Source organism: Megalobrama amblycephala, linkage group LG9 (assembly GCF_018812025.1).
Source record: "Megalobrama amblycephala isolate DHTTF-2021 linkage group LG9, ASM1881202v1, whole genome shotgun sequence".
Taxonomy (NCBI): Eukaryota; Metazoa; Chordata; class Actinopteri; order Cypriniformes; family Xenocyprididae; genus Megalobrama; species Megalobrama amblycephala.
The window spans coordinates 8008396-8030020 of NC_063052.1; the positions used below are offsets into that span (position 1 = coordinate 8008396).

The 21625-nt window shown below is 38.1% G+C and overlaps 1 protein-coding gene across 1 annotated transcript in view; it reads right to left on the reverse strand.

Annotated features, from left to right (window-relative positions):
- Positions 1–1890: 1890 nt before the first annotated feature.
- Positions 1891–21625, reverse strand: part of ptp4a2b (protein tyrosine phosphatase 4A2b) — a 32080-nt gene continuing 12345 nt past the window's right edge. The window contains exons 2-7 of the mRNA XM_048201481.1: positions 12410–12686; positions 12002–12110; positions 11808–11900; positions 7790–7920; positions 5083–5157; positions 1891–3070 (exon numbers count right to left, since the gene is read on the reverse strand). Of these exons, the coding sequence (XP_048057438.1) occupies positions 2959–3070; positions 5083–5157; positions 7790–7920; positions 11808–11900; positions 12002–12110; positions 12410–12414 (525 nt within the window). The 5' untranslated portion in view covers positions 12415–12686 and the 3' untranslated portion in view covers positions 1891–2958. The remainder of the gene's footprint in view (positions 3071–5082; positions 5158–7789; positions 7921–11807; positions 11901–12001; positions 12111–12409; positions 12687–21625) is intronic.

A 21625-nucleotide genomic window follows, 5' to 3' on the forward strand; every position in this document is an offset into this window, starting at 1 on the left:
ATCTTAGTGGTTCCAAACTTTTGGACTGTACTGTATTTCTAAAGTAAGCTACATAAATGCATGTGACAAAGTTTCTGCGACAGCTTTCTGACGCGATTCGTTAGTGTCCGAATTCCTCGCTTCATTTCGTTCACTCCTTGCTTAGTGCACTTAACAATAGACATTATGCACTTGACTGCCATGCATTATGTAGGCTATGGATTCGAGAATCAGTAAAAAAGTGAGCGATTCCGGACACAACAACAGAGTCGACACCGAGAGTCGATTCCTGTGCTGGAGTCGACCCCGACTCTGGGGCTATTCAGAGTCGAGGAATCGACTCTTTTTGGAGTCGACTCCCCATCACTACAGTCTAGACTCGACACAACGGCACGCTCCCATTTAAAATCAACGAAGCTAGCTCTCGGTTTAATTAAATAACTTGAAGCTTTTTTGTATTAATTTTAGGTAGTGGCCTTTCTTTTGTGGCGCTGTTTGGTAACATGTAGGGTTATTTTAATTAAACGTACGTTGCAACCTAGCTGCATGCGATTTGTTTTGGTTACAACATAGTTGGTATAATGTACATTATATCACGTCCATAACAATGAAGTAAAAGAGTTTATTCATTTTATTTTTCATATACATCAATTAAAACATCTCATACAAAATGCTGTGGCTTAAAACCCATAAACGTTTTTAAAGCTTATTCAATTTCATAAACGCAAGAAAGCCTAGAAAAACACGAATATATATATATATATATATATATATATATATATATATATATATATATATATATATATATATATATATCGAATATGATATATCTGTGATGCCCATTAATTTTTTTGCCTTCATTTTCCAGTGAAAAGCTGTTTTATAAAAGCTACAAAAAGCTTGCATTTTAACATACAATTACATACAGATTTACAATACACTTTATCAACATAAATTGACTTATGCAAGTTAGTAGATTTTATATCTAAAGATCCTATAGTTAAATTTTGTGGTCAATGTGATGTTACTCTCTGAATAGTATCATTAAAATGAAAGAAATGTACACAGGTTTGGAACAACTTGAGGGTGAGTAAATGACAGAATTTTCATTTTTTGGGGGTGAACTATCCCTTTAAATGCAATCCTAACTTGTCTACTCCCTATCCTCAACATCTTCCCAGCACACAAGCTGATCCAGCAGATGGCACTGCAGATGAAGACAAACCAGCCCAGACTTGTGCAATCTGGAAAATCTGACTTCCATCTTTGTACTACAGTCATTTAAGAGGCAAATGCTTTAGTGCTGTGGTTTCCTACATAGATTATGCATTAGAAATCTACTTAATTAGTCGCACATCTGACTCTTCATATTACAGACTCCAGTGGATTATGTCTGCAGGTGTAGATATTGAAGTAAATAGGTCATTTCCCAACTTCCTGTGGATTTTCTACCATGTGACTGATTTAAATATTTCAAGAGTTTAGTCATCCTCCATCTGCACTATCACTCTTCACATTAGAAATGTCCTTTACGTGCATGAGTCACAGATCAGCCAGGACTGTTCTGGACAGAAATCCTGGTGTGGAAAAGTCAAATGAGTCATATTTAGTTTGCCTTTAATTGACTGCTGAAAGTCCTTCATAGTAGGTCATTTGCTGTCTGAAGAGAAACATACATCTTTGTGTCCCTTTTTATAGAATAGCAATCACAAGATTGATTTATTTCCTTCAGTTGCAGGTGACAGCATGTTATTTTCACCAAATTACTTCTCACATTATCTTTCAGCATAATTTCGGATGTTATCTTGAAGGTGGCCGTAAAAATCAGTCATCGCGTAGTGACTCATCCACCAAGAACAGTAAATAGCTAACGTATTACAGGAAGGAACACACAATGAAAATAGGCCAGAATCAATTTCAATTCATTTATTTGTCTTAAAACCAAGATGAAGTGGGGGCGTTTCCAAAATGGGCACAATGATTAAAAATAAAATAAAATAAACCCAGAGCTGACCAGTCTCCCGCCTCTCACTTCCTTCAGTGTGTCTGTGGGCTGAACGGTAGGGTGACAGATAAAGTGTACACATTTTGTGTGCGTGTCACAGCCAGGTCTACAGTAAAGCTTTTTACTGACCAGCCAGCGAAGAGCAGCTTTAGAAAGTGAGTACCTAAGACAAGCCAAGTGTCCTCCTGCGTTTGAATTTGGATGTAGGACGGTCCTAAGGGTGAGGGCTTTTCTAAGCTGGACTGAATATTGCACTCCCCAGAGATTACGAAAACAAGAGAAAATAACATGGCTCCATGAAAGAAAGAAAGAAAGAAAAGTGTCCTAACCCCACCCACACTCCTGACAAGACACTAATTATAGTGAATAAATACAGCTGACGTAATTAAAACCTAGGCTAACCCTAAATTAAAAGTGATTTCAAGGGGGCAATTGCTGCATTGGAAAGAAACTTCTTAATTTTGTTTTGTGCAAAAATATCTCATGCCTACTTTAGAGTTGTTTCCGTAACAAAATTGGCTATTGTCTGTGGAAATAATAATAATAATAAAAAAAGAAATGATAAAAGGAACATGCCCAACAATAAAAGTCTTAATAAAAATCAACAATGACAGCATTTTACAACTGTAAATCTTTTCATCATGGTTCAAAGTACTCGTTTCTGAAATAACACAAAATAAAAAGTCATCCCATGATTGTAAATTTGGGAAATCAGGGGAACTTGTGTATATTCTTGCCCGTTGACTGTTAACGCTGGTTAACCAACCAGGTTACGGGCTCATCTGTGTGCTTTGACCCTTCGCATTGATACTGCTGGTGAATCCATAGATCAGCTTTCATTCATTACATCTCTGTGATCGATTAGCCATGATTCATTTGAGAAAAATCACCACAATTATAACCCACAGCTTTTGCTCCCCTCTACCCTGGTTGAAATTCCCACTGTTGTTTTGTATGACTGACAGAATGACGCACTACTGGACACAGCAGTTGTGACCGTTGGCATCCTTGAACCGCAGACGCATCTTGGGTCTGTATTTTTCAAGGTAAAGAAGCTGTTTGGAGTTGAAGGCTCCACGTCTCTTCCTAAAAAACAAAACAAAAACAAATAAACAAAACAAAACAAAAAAAGTTATGAGAGTGCAGTTTAAAATCTACTAAAGGCTGGAATATACAACTTTAGCCCAAACTTTTTCCCTCCTAGTTTTGCTAGATGCCGAAAGTCAGAGCCAGATACTGGACAGCTGGAGTTGACAGATCGTGCATTGTATGATGGGCACAGGCTTTGATTTTTAAGCTTCAGACTAGGGCTGGGCGATTTTTCCGTTTTCTTTTTATTATTATTATTATTAATTCAAATGTAATGTTTTGCCTCAGTATTTCTTAAATGTTATGATTAGACATGTTGACAATACCGCAATGACAACCGCTGAGAAGAAAACGATCTGAACACGTTGGCGCGCCTGATTATCCGCTCTCGTGTGACGCTCTATGAACGTAGAACACAGGTAGTCTTAGGCCCTGTCCACACGAACATGGGTATTTTCAAAACCGCAGCCTTTTCTATGCGGTTTGGCCGTTTGTCCACACGTAAAGGCAGTACACGAACACTAAAACTGAACTTTTTTTTTGAAAACAACTGCCAGGGTGAAGATTTTTCAAAACTCTGGTTGCAGTGTTGTCGTGTAGTTGGTGAAACCAGAGATTTTGGCTTGTGACGACAGAAACGGAACCGGTAATAACCTTTTTTCTAGTCTTCTGATTGGCCAACATGGCTTTACGGTAAGGGTTATAATCACCACCTGTTTGTTTGGCATGCTCTTAACAGCGCTTCATAGCTTGTTTTATATTTTCATTTTTCTTCTTTTATACGAAGGAGGAAAAACTTAGGTTTATAAAAAACCTAAGTACATGTGGACTAGGCCTTAAGCGGCTGTTCACTCAGAAATGCGTTATTGCATTGAGAAAAAAGAAAAGAAAAAAAACTAGACGTGGGCAGTGGAACAGGGAAAAAAGCTAAGTTATTAAATGAGAGTTTAATTTTTTTTTTGTTTTTTACTTGAATGCTGTGTTTTTAGAAAGCCGTTTCATGGGTGAGATGCTGCAAAAGCCGCAAGACACGAGTGCAACACCCAAACACATCCACCAAACAAAAAAATGGTGCAATGGAATGCAAAAACCTGTACAGAACTACTACTGTATGTTTGATATTTCATGTTTGCATGATGGTGTTATTTTCTGTTTTTACAAAGCATTTGCTGTTAATAATAGCCTATTACTGGTGTTATTCACTTAGCATTTTTTTTAATTTTATATTTCTGAGTATATAGGATACGTTTAAAAGAAGTTTAGTTCTGGTTTTATGTTGACTGACTTTTCCGGTAATACAATGTGCTATTCGCGACGCAACGCTGATGATTGAAAAAGAAGGCAAGGTTTTGAGCGTGAGACGCGGCGCAATCGTCAGATGTCAATCTAGAACATGTTTACAAAGAAAAATAATTAAAAGCAGCAGAGCTTTCTGTAAACACACCTGACAGGGATTTATGATAAAGAAAATGTCTTAGTTCAGCATGTCCTGCCCTCATTCTTATCATACCGGTAATCATCCTCTTTGTTCTCACATAGTATCATACCGGGAATTTACTGGTAATGTTCCAATTTCTCATTCCGGAAAATTGCCACAACTGATTTAGGGTTATTTTTGAAAAGGTCCTGTTCACACATGATCTCTAAACAGTAATTTACCAGTAAAGACTGAATGTGTGAAAGGAGTATTTGACTCCATCCAGTCAAAGGATATGAAACTTGTTTGATATTTTGGTTAGTTTTTAGAACATATTTTTTCCATCTATCATGCGTCTCCTAGCAAAGAATAGCATGTTTCTGTGTTCATGAGTCTGTGTTCAGAATGACTTCTGGTAGTGTCTGATCCTCAGCTGTTTAGTGTAACCATTTACAAAGTTGTCATCAAGTGTATGATGCCTAGTGTTTTAAAATGGGTTCAGATGCTTAAAAAGTACTGTAGTATACAACCTTAAAGCATAAGTTTGAATGTCAAAATGAATGATCAAGGACAAATCATCCAAGCTACTTACTGTCTTATAAACTGCACCGCATCTTCATACTTCATTCCACTCTCAATTAAGGCTAAAGCCACCAGCACAGGTGCTCTATGAAAACAAGACAAAACATATGTTCAATACAATGCAAGGCTTCACTCAACTTGAAAACCTGTAGAAAAAATATCAATTTTCAGGTCATGAATTTTGCACCTGCATCAACAACTACCAAATCAGAGTGTACCATCTTTGTGAGCTCAAACACAAGTGTGCTTGTGTTCACAGAGAAAACTGTATTCTGAGCTGTTTGTGTACGCACAGAGGTCAAGAGCTGAGAAGGCAGTCTGTAGTCGAGTTCTCACAAAAAAAGAAGAAAAAAAAAAAAGACGCTGAACAAACAACAACAAAAACACTTCAACGCTTGGAGAGTAGCACAACCACAGGCTCGTTTTAAATGGTGCTGCTGTTTGTCCCTAAAAGAACTGGTGTAAACTGAGCTCAGGAAAATGAATGCGAGAGTACAGAGTGCACTGTACTGCCCACAATGTTGGTTACACCATACTAACACCAGCAGGTCACAGACGCTTACCTTCTCAAGTTGAGACTGGTTTTTTGTGTGTGTGCATGTGTCAGCGGGTTTATACATAGGTGAGAGAGGCTAAGTGTTAAATATGCAGAAGTTGCAAAGTGTTTGAAGAAAACACAAGTAGGTCTCAACTACGTATTTTTGACTAGTCATGGGTAGCTTAAGCAACCAATCAACTGAGTCAAAAGCAACTTATCAACTCAGTCTTAACTGGATGTCCAGTCAAATTATGCAGGTTTCAGGTTCACCTGATCTTTTACATAAGCCACATTCTGGTGTCAATTTAAATGATTGTCTAGTTGGACATTACCCATCCCTAGTATGCAAAGAGTGGATCCAGTACACCGTGTGAATACACTGTGTGAATGTTTGTATTTCTAGCTGCTTTCAACAATCCAAATGGTGAATTGCCATTCATCTTGTTTGTTATATTGCTATGTGTGACTTTTCTTTTCAAATGTAAAGAAACTCCATGGCTAATCTTTAGAAAAAAATAAATAAAAAATGCTATGCCATACACTCTGTATTTACATTACAGTTTAAAAGTTTGTGTTAAGTTATATATACATTTTAAGAAATTAGGATGCATTAAAGGATGCATTAAATTGATCAGAAGTAACAGTAAAGTTTAGGGGTGTAACGGTACACAAAACTGATGGTTCGGTACGTACCTTGCTTTTGAAGTCACAGTACGGTTTGGTACAGCAGGGGGAGAAAACAAACAATTGCTTTTTTTTTTTTTTTTTTTTTTAAATTAAACAGTAGTTTACTGAACAAACTGTGTCTTTGCCTTTAAATGAATTCAATTATAATTAAAAGTTAAAGGATAATTTTTTTTTTTTTTTTATCTCTGCTAATGCAGTAAACTATATAGGGAGCACTTTCTTGAACATTACTATAATAATAAAGGATCAGAGCCCAAACTATTAGCCTAAATTCAGTAGCTATTTATTTTTATATAATAATCAACACTCAAATAACAAATTGTATGCAAACTTGTACATAATAAAATTATTATGTTTTTACTCCAATTAGTTGTTGAAATTTAATCATTTACACAGTGGCTGTCATTTTCATGACAAATTTATTTAAAAATACATTAAATAAGACATCATTAACAAGTTAAGTAATAATATAATGAATATATAGGCTAATATAGAGCATATATTTAGTGAAAGAACTAATTTCTCTGGCTGTGGACTCACCGGAGGTAAATGCTACATGACAAAGTATTTATAAGCTGTTTTATTGACGTCTTGTTGAAGTTGAAACACTGATTGAGCCATTACAGGATATTTCATTAAGTTGTACTATATCTTTCATAAGTTCATTCATGTTTATTCTGTAACTAGTATTAAAAAGGAAGACATGATCACATTCACTCACTATAGGAGCCTCTACAGTGATCTATGACGCCACTTTAAAGAGCGTCAAAATGGAATTTTTTTTGTTTGAATTTCAAGATAAAATGCACAGAATTTGAAAGATGACACCGTTTCTTATCAAAAGTAACAAAACGTGGCGCTTATTGCGATTATTGGTGGTTAATGGTGGTTAGGATACAACGCTGTATTCGTCGTGTAGACCCAATGGACTAGGGCTGGGCGAGGCAGCAGGGGGCGGGGCGCATTTGCTACGCCATGAGAGTATCGTGGTATGTACCGTGGGTGGTTTATCACGTTTTTTCGGTTTGGTTTGAATATCGTTACACCCCTAATAAAGAAGATTTCTATTTCAAATAAATGAACTTATTATTCAAAGAATTTTGAAAAAAAAAAAAAAAAAAAGTATTACGGTTTCCATAATTTATAGGGAAAAAATATTATCCAGCACCGGTTTTCATTTGTAATAAGAAGAAATGTATCTTAAGCACCAAATCAGCATATGATCATGTGACATTGCAGACTGACGTAATGGCTGCTGAAAATTCAGCTTTGGCATCAAAGAAATAAATTACATTTTAAAATGGTAAAATAGAAATGACTTAATTTAAAATGTAATAATATTTCACAATATTACTGTTTTTTTTTTTGCATATTCAATTTTACTGTTATTTTCTCAAATAAATGCAGATTTGGTCTCTTTTGAGGCTAATGGAGGAGGGCTCCTCAAAGTTACAAATATTTCAAGAAGCACATTGACAACTAAATGACTGACCGGCCCAACCCCGCAACACAGTGTACGGCGACGCAGCATCCTGGCTCCTCTCGGAACTTAGTCTTCAGCAGGTTTAACCAATCATCTACAATCTGGGTGGGGGGCGGAGCTCCATCATCAAAGGGCCAGTCCTGCAGCCATGAAAAAAACAGGAACAAATAAACAGCAGTTTAGATTTTGACTAAATGCTTTAATGTCTTGTATATATTTCTAGAGCATTAGAGGGAACATTTCCGAGGTGAAACAGCTGAAGAACTTGAGATGTTTCACATTAAGCCTTGCAGAACGGAGCAAAGCATTGTGGAAGAGCGTTCTCATGAATTGTTTTTTGGGCAGAAGGCCACAGAGATCTGGACTCCTCCCAGCCAAACCACACAACTAGCGAGAAAGGCCTGAGAAGAGAGAGATATGCAGAGACAAAAGAGGAGAGGACTGACGGACCGGGGAGATTGAGATATAATGTGAAACTGGAAAAATAAGATCAATAAGGAGAGCCGTCAGGAGGAGTGGAGAGGACAGAGAGGAGTTTGAGGCAAGATATCGGGTTCACCAAAATGACGCACAAGCCTAATATCATCCTAAGGGAGTATGGTGGTTTTCTGGTAGATCCATTTGCATCACTAAACACAGCTTTGGACAGCATTAATTATCAGCAGTTTTATGTAGTTATCTAGGTCTGCTTTCCATTTCCTCTTTGAATATCCCAAGATCTGAGCGTGTGAGAAGTTTTGATGCTTGGGAATGCTAAAGAGAAAGGGTGTGTGGGCGAGAATGACAGATAATGGAAACAGACTGGCTGGCAGCTCTGTGTCTGTGCAGCTGTCTGGGCCGCTGCGCTCCTGCTGACCCACAGACATGCTTCTTATACTTGTTCCCAATCAAACCTTGTTCTTTCTTTATTCAGCTATTCCCTGTGAATTGTGAGTGAGCCACGAGGTACACAGTCTTGAATAGCAGGGATATAAATTAGTGCTGTCAAAATTAGCAAGTAAATGCATGATACATTTTTTTAGTTTAACGCATTAAAAATATTTAACGCAAATAACAACAGCGTCCGTTTTGGCTAGCTTTACATTATATGATCACGCTCTTATTCACGCAAATGCTTTTAAACCATTCAAGAGCCACAACTCAAACGAGAACACGCTGTCTGTGAATGTCATGTCCGTGTGACACACAGATGACTCGTGCAGCGGCATAGAGTTCTCTTTTGCACTTAAAACACAGAATGACACAGAATTATGCCAAAATGCCCAATTTGTCGAATATCCTCATAAAAGCAGTCTTTAAATTAGTTAAATAACATCTTAAATTAACTTAAAGAGTTGTGAGAAAATCAGATGCGTGTCAGATCTGCATCATGTTCGGCAGCGGCAGCTCTTAAAGTCACAGCGGCCTAATATAAATCTTTTCTCAGCTACTGGGTCAAAGCTGCAGTTAGACAGATGCAATGGGCCATATATCTCACACACACTGTATGCTGACTGTTGCCACCCTACCGTGACTGTAGAGTTTGAACTGCTCTTTACCTTCTCTTTAAGGAAGTAAAGATATTGTTCCCCTTCAAACACCTTTCCTCCCTTATTATTTTCAAATAACCTTCTGTAGGAGGAAAATTATCAAATACATAAAATGGAACAAAGGCAGGGGTGGAAATTTCCTCTTTTACAGGAGTAATGTTTGGCTTGACTTAATCCTCAGATACAGCGGAGATAGAGCTGCTTTTAAAACATTTCTAGCTGTCAAAATATCTTTTGTTTACCAACCTAGCATGCAGAGTACAGGTGATCAGAGATGGTAAATAAACTGGGAGGGCTATCTAGGCTTTTCCAGCAGGGTCAGAATGAGATAATGTCAAGTATAAATAAAGACTCAATACTCAGAGTAAGATTTCTCTTTCAAAGGACACCAAAAATGTGTTTTTATTACACACACCCACATACAGCACTTGTTAGTGACATCAGTAGGGCTCTGGGTGAAACGACCTACATGATCCGGAGAGGAAAATGAGTATGTGAGGTTTCGCTTTTTCACTCACCCTTTTGAGAAGAGATCACAGAAAAGACCATTGCAAACAGGACAAAGCAATCAAAATCGTTGCACAGTTACCACAATCCTCTGCATGCCAAGTGTTTGAGTTAAAGCGGCACTGAAATGGCTGTGGTTACAGTTAATTTACATTTCTTTTGCCAGTGTAATTAAGTTAATCTAGTAAATAATTCTACAATTATAAAAGCATGATAAATTAAACAATTCATTATACAGTAGACATCAATTAACCCTAACTGCAACCTATATTCAATAGTGATCCGTGAACGTGAATGTCCTGGCTATTTGATAAAGACAACTACTGCATATTTTCACTATGCATAATAAAATAGCAAGATGTTACAGCAGAAATTGTTTGCAATTTCATGGGAAAATTTGTAAGAAGTTTAAACTTCATGTTGAATTTGGTTTAAAAGTAAGTGCTTTCTGCACACCTGAAAATTAAAAGAAGAGAGAATAGCTTTATGCAGTCTTTATGCAGTTCTCACTAATACTACCATTCAAAAGTTTGGGGTCGGTAAGTTTTCATAATATTTTTTAAAAAGTTTCTTATGCTCACCAAAGCTGCATTTATTTGATTAAAAAAAAAACACAGTAACAGTAATACTGTGAAAATTATTACATATTAAAATAGCGGTTTTCTATGGAAACTTGTTTCCACCATGAAATTAAAAAAAAAAACTTTTTCTTGCAATTCTTTTTTTTTTGCAGAATCGCATGATATAAAGTCAGAATTGCATGATATAAATTGTGCGCTATAATGTCTAATTGTGAGGGGGGAAAAAAATTATTTTTATCTCACAATTCAAAATTTTATAACTCGCAATTCTGAGAAAAAAAGTCAGAATTGTGAGATATAAAGTCAGAATTGCGACTTTAGATCTCGCAATTCTGACTTTATAACTAACAATTCTGACTTAATATCATGCAATTCTGACTTTATCACAATTCCGAGTTTAAATCTCGTAATTCCGTAGGGGATCGCACACTGGACGCGAAGCTCAGCGCCGCGCAGCACCTCGGACAACTCACAGGTATCGCACACTGGCCGCGCACATTATATACGTGCGAGCTCAATTTTGAATCAACTCCTGATAGAAGAGCTGCACCATGGGAGAGTTTTACGTCGACGGGGAAATGTTACATATGCCTATGCTTTAATATTTCACACTGAGGTTAGTGTACAAGGAAAAATGACACAGAGCAAAATGAAAGAAAATGCTACGTTTATTATACATTTTTAGACTTTTTTCAAGCTGCTAAACTAAGAATGTAAAACTAATGTATCTTGCAGCACAGGGTGAAGTCAGTATGTACATTAACAATGATTTGAGAGAAATATAATATAAATTTAATGCAAAACAATGTACATGGCGCTCTGTGGCGTGGCAGGATTTTGAACAACTTCCTGAGTCGTTGCTGGGCGCAGCGGACAGGCGCCGAATGTCGCCGCCGTGTGCGCACACTCATAGAAAACAATGCGTTCGAATTTTAAAGACGCGGCGCTGAGCTTTGTGTCCGGTGTGCGACCCCCTTGAGACAAACATTCAGAATTATAAGATAAAAAGTTAAGAATAATTAAGTTTTTTATTTAGTGGTGGAAACAAGCTTCCATAGTTTTCATAGTTTAATACATTTTAAAATGTACTTTATTACAATGATTAAATTCTTCCTGTAAATTTGCAATATACAATTAATAATTAAGAACAGGGCTCAACAAGATGGATGGCACAGGGCTATTTTGAGAGTTTTGGACCAGTTAATGCAACAATTAGTTGCCCTTTAGGGCCAGTGAATTACTACTGGGAGTTCGCAAGAGTGTAGCATAGGCATACATGTGCCTTTTTATCAACCAGAGGCAGCTGATCTTGCAGAAAAGCACTGTCATTCAGTGTGACAAAATGAGCACCTTTTCTTTTCTTCCTCCCTTTAAACACTGTTCTTCAAATCTTCAATTAGATTTACTCACCAGGACCTGGATGCCCTCCTTCTCCACTGGTGCCTTGTCATAGGTGGCTTCACATACTCTCACCAGTGTGTTCACCCCAAACTTCTTCAGCTCCTAAGGTGGGAGTGGGAGTGAAATGTGTAAGAGAAGATATTTGGGTTTTCCCGTTTGTCACAAGCTCATTCACAAAAGGAGGATCTAGACGTCTTCCTTACCTCAGTGAACTTGTTGAGAGTGGAGTTGGTGGGGTTGTGTGTGATGAGGAATCTCATGCAGTCATAGGAAATCTCAACAGCGGCAGGGCGGTTCATGTTGGCAAGACGTCTTTAAAACAATTACAATGAAGTACTTATAACTCCTGTTCCTTTGTTTCTTTAAAAAAAAAATCTTTGGCTCAGATCTCAGCAGTATGAAAAAATAAATACAGACAAAAAAAATATATACTGGGTGCAATGGTGAGTGGACACTAGACTACAAGAAGTACAAACAAAAGCCAAAAGGAGGGTGATCTAGTCCACGATGTTCAAAGGATGTATAAAAAAAAGGGATGAGAAACTTGAAAGGAAAACTAAAGAAAAAGGGAGACTATCCTTCAGTCATCCAATTGAGACAATTGAGATTACCCCATTCAGGAGAAGAGTTTATGATTGGCTACAGGGAGAAAAAGCTGTAGGGAGGAAGTGAGGCAGGTGTGCTCGAGGACTACACGGGATCCCAAAAGGGTATAGAAGAGACAGACTGGACCCAGTGTGCTGGCTGTCAGGGAGGCTTCTGGGTAGCGTAGTCCCTCGGGCGGCTAACAATTCACTTGTCCACAAAGGTGAGGTGCTGAGCCTGGCAGAACTCTCCGCAGACGGTCACAAACGCCATATATGTGTGATCCGAATCAACACAGAAACACTGTAGAGAGGGAGAAAGAAGACACAGTTATCTTCAGTTTCTTCTTATTAACATCTTAAGAGTAGTACTGCTCAGCTCTGACTGATGATGATGATGATTCACCCTTGCTGCTGCGTAAGCCAGTGACTCGTCTCAATGAGAAAGGCAATTTGAAGCAGACAGGTGATAACAGCAAGTCTAGGACATCAAGACACCTACTTCCTGATATGGCAAAGAGCACAATGTCCTGTTTCATGCAAATGCCAGGTTTGCCTCTAAATGCAGTCTCTCTCAAATCAAAAGTAGTACACACGGGGGGGAAAAAAAACAGAAGGGTAGAGAGTGAAAGAGAAAAGCTGACATGAAAAAAGGCACAAAAAGGACAATACAAGGAGGACTTGTTCCTGAGTTTCTGAAAACTCAAAGGCAGTCGCAAGGATTAAAGTCAGGCAAAGCTTCAAACAGCCTCAACTGTTCCACAGTCCCACGCTTCTCTACTCGACTCGCCACCCCCATCTACAATAAAAGGACACCCATCAAAGTAACCAAGTCATCTTGGCTCCCTGATCTGCAACAGATTGAATTACCACATTAAGAAAAAAAGAAAAAAAAACAGCACACACAATAAGAGTCTTCACGATGTGAGACTTGGACATGTTGAGACAGACACGATTTCAAAAAAAGGAACATCAGAAGACTTGGACTGTCAACAAGTTGCAATTCTCAGAGGGAAAGAGGCAGTCTCAAACGCTATATACAACAGATGAGGCTAAAAAGATGGTACAAAAAAGTGAAAGTAGCCTCTTTAAAAGAGAAAAAAGCAGCAAGACTAGGAATGTGAGTATCTTATCAAAAGAGGAGCAGAGCTAAAAGCTTGCTCAGGACTAGAACACCACAAATGCTTTTTATTTAAAACCTTCTCCAGGGGCCAGATAGTAAACCAATGGTTCAGACAAGGATAATTGAGCTGCACAAGGAAACATCCACACAAAGGATGGCTATTGTGACACTGAGGTGCTTCATTGCCTTGTAGCAAACGAGACAATGACACCGTTTACACCTGATATTAATATCAGTCTTGCCTGATCTGATCATAACTACATGTTTCTGTGGCCACTTCTGTGACTACATTAATAAACCGATTTGAAGAGCAAGATTCATGAGAAACACAGCTCTAAGAGTTTGAGCTTATATAGATGGCCTGCTTCTTCATTATTGAACTGTTGGACATGATATGAATGAACAAATTAATAAAAATAAACACCTATATAATATCAGGAGGAAAAGTATTGCTATATAAAAGCATTGCAATTTATTACAAATCCTTTGTTTAAGTGTTGATTGATATTTGGGTAGATTGTTATCAGGGATGCATCAGAACACATTCATGTTTACACTACAAATATGACTTGGACATATTCATTCCATCCTCTTGGATGTGACTTTAAAAATGTGACTTTAGACCAAATATTTCGGACAATACTTACACCTATATTCAGTATATACATTTCATGATTCTTTGGGTTTGTGGACATTGAATGGCTTTTCTGAGGTACAGTACCTGTCAAAAACTACATAAAAAAAAGAAAAAAAAAAAAAGAAGTCTCTTTTGCTCACCAAGGTTGCATTTAATTAATCAAAAAATATTGTAAAAACAGTAATATTGTGAAATATTATTCCTGTGATGCAAAGTTGAATTTTCAGCAGCCATCACTCCAGTCTTCAGTGTCACATGATCCATCAGAAATCATTCTAATATACTGATTTGGTGCTTAGGTAACATTTCTTATTATTATTATTATCAATGTTGAAAACAGTTGTGCTGCTTAATATTTGTGTGTAAATGGTGATACTTTTTTTCCGCCAGGATACTTTGATAAATAGAAAGTTTAATGAACAGCACTTATTACATTTATTTATTAAATTCATTAAAGCATATATAAAATAGAAATATTTTGTAACATGATAAATGTCTTCACTTTTGATCAATTTAATGCATCCTTGATGAAAAAAAAGTGTTCATTTCACTTTTTTTTTTTTAATCTTACCACAAATGTTTGAATACTAATAGCATCTTTGTTTCCACAAAAATGTTAAGCAGCAAAAACTGTTTTCAATGATTTATTACAATTTATTGGATGTGAGACGCACAACCACACTTTGTTCATTCATCAACTGAAAACAGCATAGACTGAAATATCGATTCTTGGTATTTAAATATCGATACTGGTTCTTCAAAATGAGAATTGATTAAAATCAAGAAATCCAAGCCCTAGTATTCAGTGCTATGCACTGCTGATAAGATCTCCCAAAATGCAATACACATGCCAAAGGTAAACGACACCAATAAAAACGCTCTATGAGAAGCTACACAATCAGGGATGCAGCTGTGTGAAATGGCGTTCCTATGAAGGCTCTACTTCCTCCTGCTCTACTTTTACCAGGAACTCATGCAAATCATACAACCGCATTTGCAAGCCACTCCTGTAATTGCTACTACCAGAACAGATGGGGAAGAAATGAGTGCAATGTAACAGTGAGACAGGAAGAGACAGAGAGAAAAGAAAAGGCAGATGGGTCGGGGAAAAAAAAAAAAATAAAATAAAAAAAAAGTTTTAAATGCAGATCACAAGGACCTTTGCGCCTTTAAGTCGCTAGGTAATCACACAGCCGGCAATAATACACTGCTCACAATCTTCTCTCACAAGACAAATCTAGTGTTTAGAGGTCACACGTTTGAACTAGGCAGAACTGGAACTGTCTGGTAAGACATTCAGTTTCTCTTTAACACCGGAGGCGAGCTAGTGTGAAGCCTCTGCTGTGTCACACATACACCCTGTTCAGTTCCCCTGCCGCTTACACAAACACACACACACACACACACACACATCAGCTGCCCTGTGCATGAACGAACAGAGTAGTGGAAAAAAGGAAGACTTCTCAGAAATGACAGTTTCATGTTGCCCACTGTTTTGTGAAATACTGCTCCTTGTTATCAAGAGGAGAGGTTACTGGGTACAGAGCTCTGTCTGTCTCTCTCCATTTACTCTTCCATGAGCCCTCTTTCACTCTATCTGAACCCTCCTTTCCTCAACCCTACGCAGCTGGGAAAGTTTGAAAGGCCATACGTCTGCTCTTGTCATAATCTACGAGTGCAGTGTACATAGTGATAATGAAAGCTCTATCTGGGAACACAGCAGCCCAAACAGGTGATAGAGGCTGTACGGACTGTTTTACGTAGCGTGACTGAGCACATCCCATACTGTAAGAGAAGGGCGAGAATCTATGTGAATGAATTATGAATGAATTCTAGGGATTTAGCAATACTACGAAATGCATTTGCAAGATTTTAACAGTTGCAGGAAAAGTATGACTCATGTTATGATGTAAACACTAGTGTAATAGAGGTCTAATGAGTGTGAATGTGTACATATAACTTAACCTAACCATTTGTGGCTTCCAAATAGGGGCTAGGGATAACAAAAACATCTAAAAGCTGCATCTGAGAACATGCTAACCCTGCCAACATCGTCTGATGCTCCTCAGCCAGTGAAACAGATTACAGGGATTTTGAATGGCTAATATGCCAACAGCAAAGCAATGATCCTTCTCAGATCCCTCTGATTTGAGTAACAAATCCAGCTGGGACACTGAGGCGGTGTTTTCATCCTCCATGATAAATCCAGTCAGAAACCTGCTCTAGATATGGGCCAAAGGGTCTGTGTGTGGATGCATTGCACAGCATGTCAGAACACACAGAACTAGGCCAAGATTAAAGCAACAAACTGACTCACTCATGAGAAATGAGTCATTTGACAGAAAACAAAAATGCGAAAATGGAGTAATTCCTGCGCTACATTAATTTATTTCACTGGTCAATTATTTCGAATTATTAAACACCCCTGTTTTATCCTAGAGTTCTGTCTGAACTACTGACTCAAAGTTTGGCCTGTGTCAGAGTCAGTTGCAAGGCCTTCCTCTCTCCTTCACAACTGTTGGGGAATGAGTATGAGATCACAGGCCTTGGGTTGAGGGACGTAGAGAGCGATGCAGAGAAAACCAAAGATAAGAGCTGTGCCAACTCACGCTCTGCTCAAACCTCTAGCTATAATCACACATTAGGGTTGTATTAACAAGTTAAAGTGCCCTTATTAGGGATGTCAACTTACGATCATTCCCATGATCGATTGTCGTTTAAATTAACAATCAATTGATTAATCATTAACCTTAATACTGCAAGATGTGTATACTGTAATGACAGTAACCAGCATAACAGAATGTGCTAATTCTCAAAACGCCAGCTTCCTCATCTGAATGGAAAGTTTTTTTTTAGTCTACATGTAAATAAAAGGCTAGTAGTAGGTTTGTAAAAAGAATCAATGCGAGTATGATCATTTGATAAAATGATGCAAGAGCGCCTTAGTTATGTTTGGGATCATTGAGTTTGGCATGACAAAACACATTTTTGCACATATGATTCTTTATTTTATGTGAATATTTTGACATGAACAAAGTTTCGTTTACAAGAGAAATAATTGGTAAGCAGGCAAATGTTACATCGAAACCATAGAACATTTGGATTCAGGCTGAATGAGAGAGGAACGTGAGCCCATGAATTTGAATTAAGCCATAAATGGCTTTGTGTTCCGTTTTGCGGTTTGCTCACTCAAATTTCCATGAATTTAACAATATTCCATGAGGTATTCATGCAATCTTGTTTCTTTTTCCCAAATCCATACCATTTTACCCTCTATTTTTGCGTGGAAACATAGATTGTGGCCATGAATTAAGAATACGTTCCCACAACTTATTAATTAATTCCCTCATTTTAGTTAAATTATAGCCACAATTTTAGTATCCTTAGTTTTAATTTGATGAGGGAAGAAATAAATCAAACATGGACAAAGAAATTGATGAATTATTAATATTTTTTTTATAGCCCATCTATTTTTTTTTAGAATGTCACCCTACAATATAGAGCATTTCACAAGTATTCAGTTTTGCTTTTCCCGGCAACGCAACATCCAATTTAAATGTATTGCTCATGTGGAAGATAATATTTGCTTTTCTGTCAGTGTCAGTAGCTTTGGAAAATTGGGAGACATTGTGTCCCAAAACCCCCTCAAATTACAGAACCCGATATATGATGAAATACTTATCTTTGATTTATACTTATCTCACTTTAAAGCAATTGCACATAGCCTTCAAGTATATCTCAAATAAGTAAACATTGCATCACATTTTTTCCAGTAGTCATTTTGGCATCAAGCCTCAAATTCGTTGCTGTGGTATACGAAAATGGTTTCATCTATCAACACGAAATCCATAACTTTTTACCAATATGGTCTGAACATGATACGATTTTGGTGAAAATTGGACCAACAGTCTAGGAGTAGTTAGAAAAAGTATGGTTTTTAAGGAAAATCAAACTGGCGGACAGGAAGTTTGGCTAACTATGGCAAAATTGGCATCAATGTTCTCTGCATGACCCACGGAATCTAATAAGACCAGTCACAATACAATACAATTCATATAATATAGCATTTTATATCATAATACTGTGTTGTAATTAATAGCAATTTCATGTTTTGTTCAATTATAGCGCCACCAAGAGGCACCATCCCACCGTTTTTTTTTAATGTGTCCTCAGAGTGAGCTCATACATGTGTCAAATTTGGTGAAAATCTCATTTCGTTTGAGTTATAGACATTTATATATTTGAGAACAAAAAATGATCCATGGATGACTTTGTTTTGATTTTTTTGCCACTTCCTATCAAAATTGACATTTGGGTATTAGCATATAGTTAACCAGCTAAGGTTCCGTGTTTCGTCTCGATCGGAGTAACGGTTTCAAAGATATACGCAAACGTTTTTTAAGCACTAAATCACTACTTTGCACAAACCATAAGTCAAACCTAGCAACGTAACGTTTGACTCGGCAATGATTCAGGAGTCGAAGGAGATGACTCCCATGAAAATAAGCTGACCACACCCAAAGTTATAAGCGTTTAAAAATGTGTTTTTACCACTAGGTGGCACTGGCTTGAAACTTCTCAGGCTCCTTCAGGGCATCGTGCTGATGACCCATACCGAGCTTCCTAACAATACGCTAATGCATTCATAAAAAACAGCATTTTAGCACAAAATTCAAAATGGCCGACGGATATCATGGGAAAATTGGATATCATTCAACTCAGCATGATGCCCCGAATCCGATGAGAGATTTCTGGACAAACCCATCAGAAGTTATAAACAAAAATAGCCATTTTTTGTATCTCCGGACCAGTAGGTGGTGTGGCACCGAAACGCAACATGTAGCCTCTGGTCATGCTTGGGGATGATATGTACCAAGTTTGGTCTGAATATGATAAAGTGTTGGGGAGATATAGCCTTGAGTCCACTGTGGGGTGCTCCACAATTTTATTTGCATGTAGGGCTGGGCGATATATTGCATGCGATTCTCACACGCATTTCGCCAGTAAAGCCGGTTCCCTGATTACCACTAAATCGCCATCACCTGCTTTCAAATGGAGCGCCTTTTAATAGACAGAGCCGTAGTTCACGGACAAGCCACGCAAAATCGCGTTCAGTATCGAAGATGAATTGACTTTGATAATGAACCCGATTTTGCGTGGCTTGTCCGTGAACTACAGCTCTGTCTATTAAAAGGCGCTCCATTTGAAAGCAGGTGATGGCGATTTAGCGGTAATCAAGGAACCGGCTTTACTGACGAAATGCGCGTGAGAATCGCATGCGATATATCGCCCAGCCCTATTTGCATGTTATTCGAGAATGAATGAGAATGCTTTTAATGACTTTTGCCAGCATGGACTGAAGATGATCTGATTTGATTTTAATGAAAATCAAACAAAGTGTCTAGGAGGAGTTCGAAAAAGTAGGTTTTTCGCAAAATTCAACATGGCGGACAAATTTTCATAACTCAAAATGAAGTCATATTGTGCAATCCAATCGGTATGAACCAAGGAATCAGAAGAGGAAAGAATTTTGTTTCTAGCCATTACGGTTCAAAAGTTATTCACACAAACATAAGTGCAAATTTGGGCAGTCGGTGGCGCTAGAGGGAGTGAGTTAGAGACTCCAAATTTCCTATACTGACATTTCAGACTATCCTCTATCAGTGTGCCAAATTTCATAACTTTCCCGCAAGCGGTTCTATGGGCTGCCATAGACTGACAAAATCTCCTATGACAACTTTCAGTATCGAGGGAGAGAAAAGAACAACCCTGCAGACAACAGGAATGCTGTTATTGCTGTTTTCCATGTTTGTGAGGTAAATACGTTTACACAGCTTTTTAAAAATGCAGGGTGACGTGTTTGACATGCGTTTGACCAATCAACGTACACTCACATCACTGATAGTTCCTATAGAGCTGGTTTAGACTCTACTCTGAAGTAGGAGCTAATTTAGTTCCCCCAAAAGGAGTTCCTAGAACTAAAATCGTTCCTAGTTCCTGCGGTGCGAACACGGCAAAATCCGGGTAGTTCAGCCAATAGTTATAGGAACTATGAAAAGGTTCCTCTGGAGCGAAAGCCCCTAATAATAATAATAATAATAATAATAATAATAATAATAACAATAACAACAACAACAACAACCATTATGAAATCTTACAACCCCAAACTATTAGTATGGGCTTGTACCCACAGTACTGGAACACTTTCCAGACTTGTTCTTTGCTTCAGCACAGACAGTGTCTTTTTTAACTGCAAGTATCCCATCAATACAGTGTTAACATAATTGGCACACGCATATGTACTCCACCCTGCTGAGAGCAAACATCCACCCATGCATTGACAATTCACAGAAAAACTCCCCTGACAGCACTGACGCATGCTATTCCCACCCCAAAAACACAGAACGGATGTATTTGAGTACAAGAAAAATGTTCCTCAGGTGACAAGGATTCTTTGGAGATTTGCCATTGATTGCTACTTCAGTCTGCTTGCCATTAGGGCGAACAGCAGAATACTTATCTGTGAATCCTGCATGAGAACATGAGTGTTTAAGTGTTGATACTTGCGGCACTTTACCACAAAAGTGCAAAGGCTTCACTTGTCATCTCACGCTTACCAGAACTTCCGCAGCTTCAAACATGCACCACTGTTACACACTCTCTACTCCTTACAAAGTATGCGGAAGAAACCAAGCAGTGAGGGAGCGAAACGTGAGGATACACCTGTTCAGATCTGCCTGACTTCTTGTCATGACCATGCTGTACTGCCTTGGTGGAAGCCAGGTGAGAAAGTGCAGCGGCAACTAAAAACACAAGAGCAAACGCCTGAATGCTCCATCTAGATAAGATAAGCCCAAGTCTATCCTAAGCAGGACAGGAATGATTTGAAGCCATTCAGCAAATACCACAAGCAGTAAACGTTACACCAGCTCCAGAAAGGTTCATACGCAGTCACGCAGGTTTCCACAGGTCATGCCATAAGCAATCATATAACACCTCCCAAGATGCTTGGAACATAAGAGAAAAAGCAAGCTGGATCAAGTTGGGCCACCACAAATGCACACCTGAGAAAGGAGGTATACATTCCTTTACCGATTACTGCAATAAGCAACAACTGCTTCTGCATTAAACTCCCTGAATAGAAAACACCACAAAGTTTGACAGTTTTGTTTGCTGCATTCCAGGACATTACAGATGAAAAGGTGAGTCTTGTGAGATCAGAAAAAGAGGTTTGGCTGGGCATGTGTAACTGTATCTCCGGCACTGCCATAAAGAGTTTCACGTTGTTTAACAAGTAGTAAACGGAACGCTGTTCAGCTGATAACGTACAGGTAGGGCTGAGCGATACACCGAATATTCACGATGATTTGGCCGGGGATATAAAAATGAGCGACATTTGGCCAAATAGGTAGTTAAATTTATCTCGTAACATTACTACATAATAAAAATGTTGTGTGGAAAAAAAAAGTTTTGGTTCTCGTGT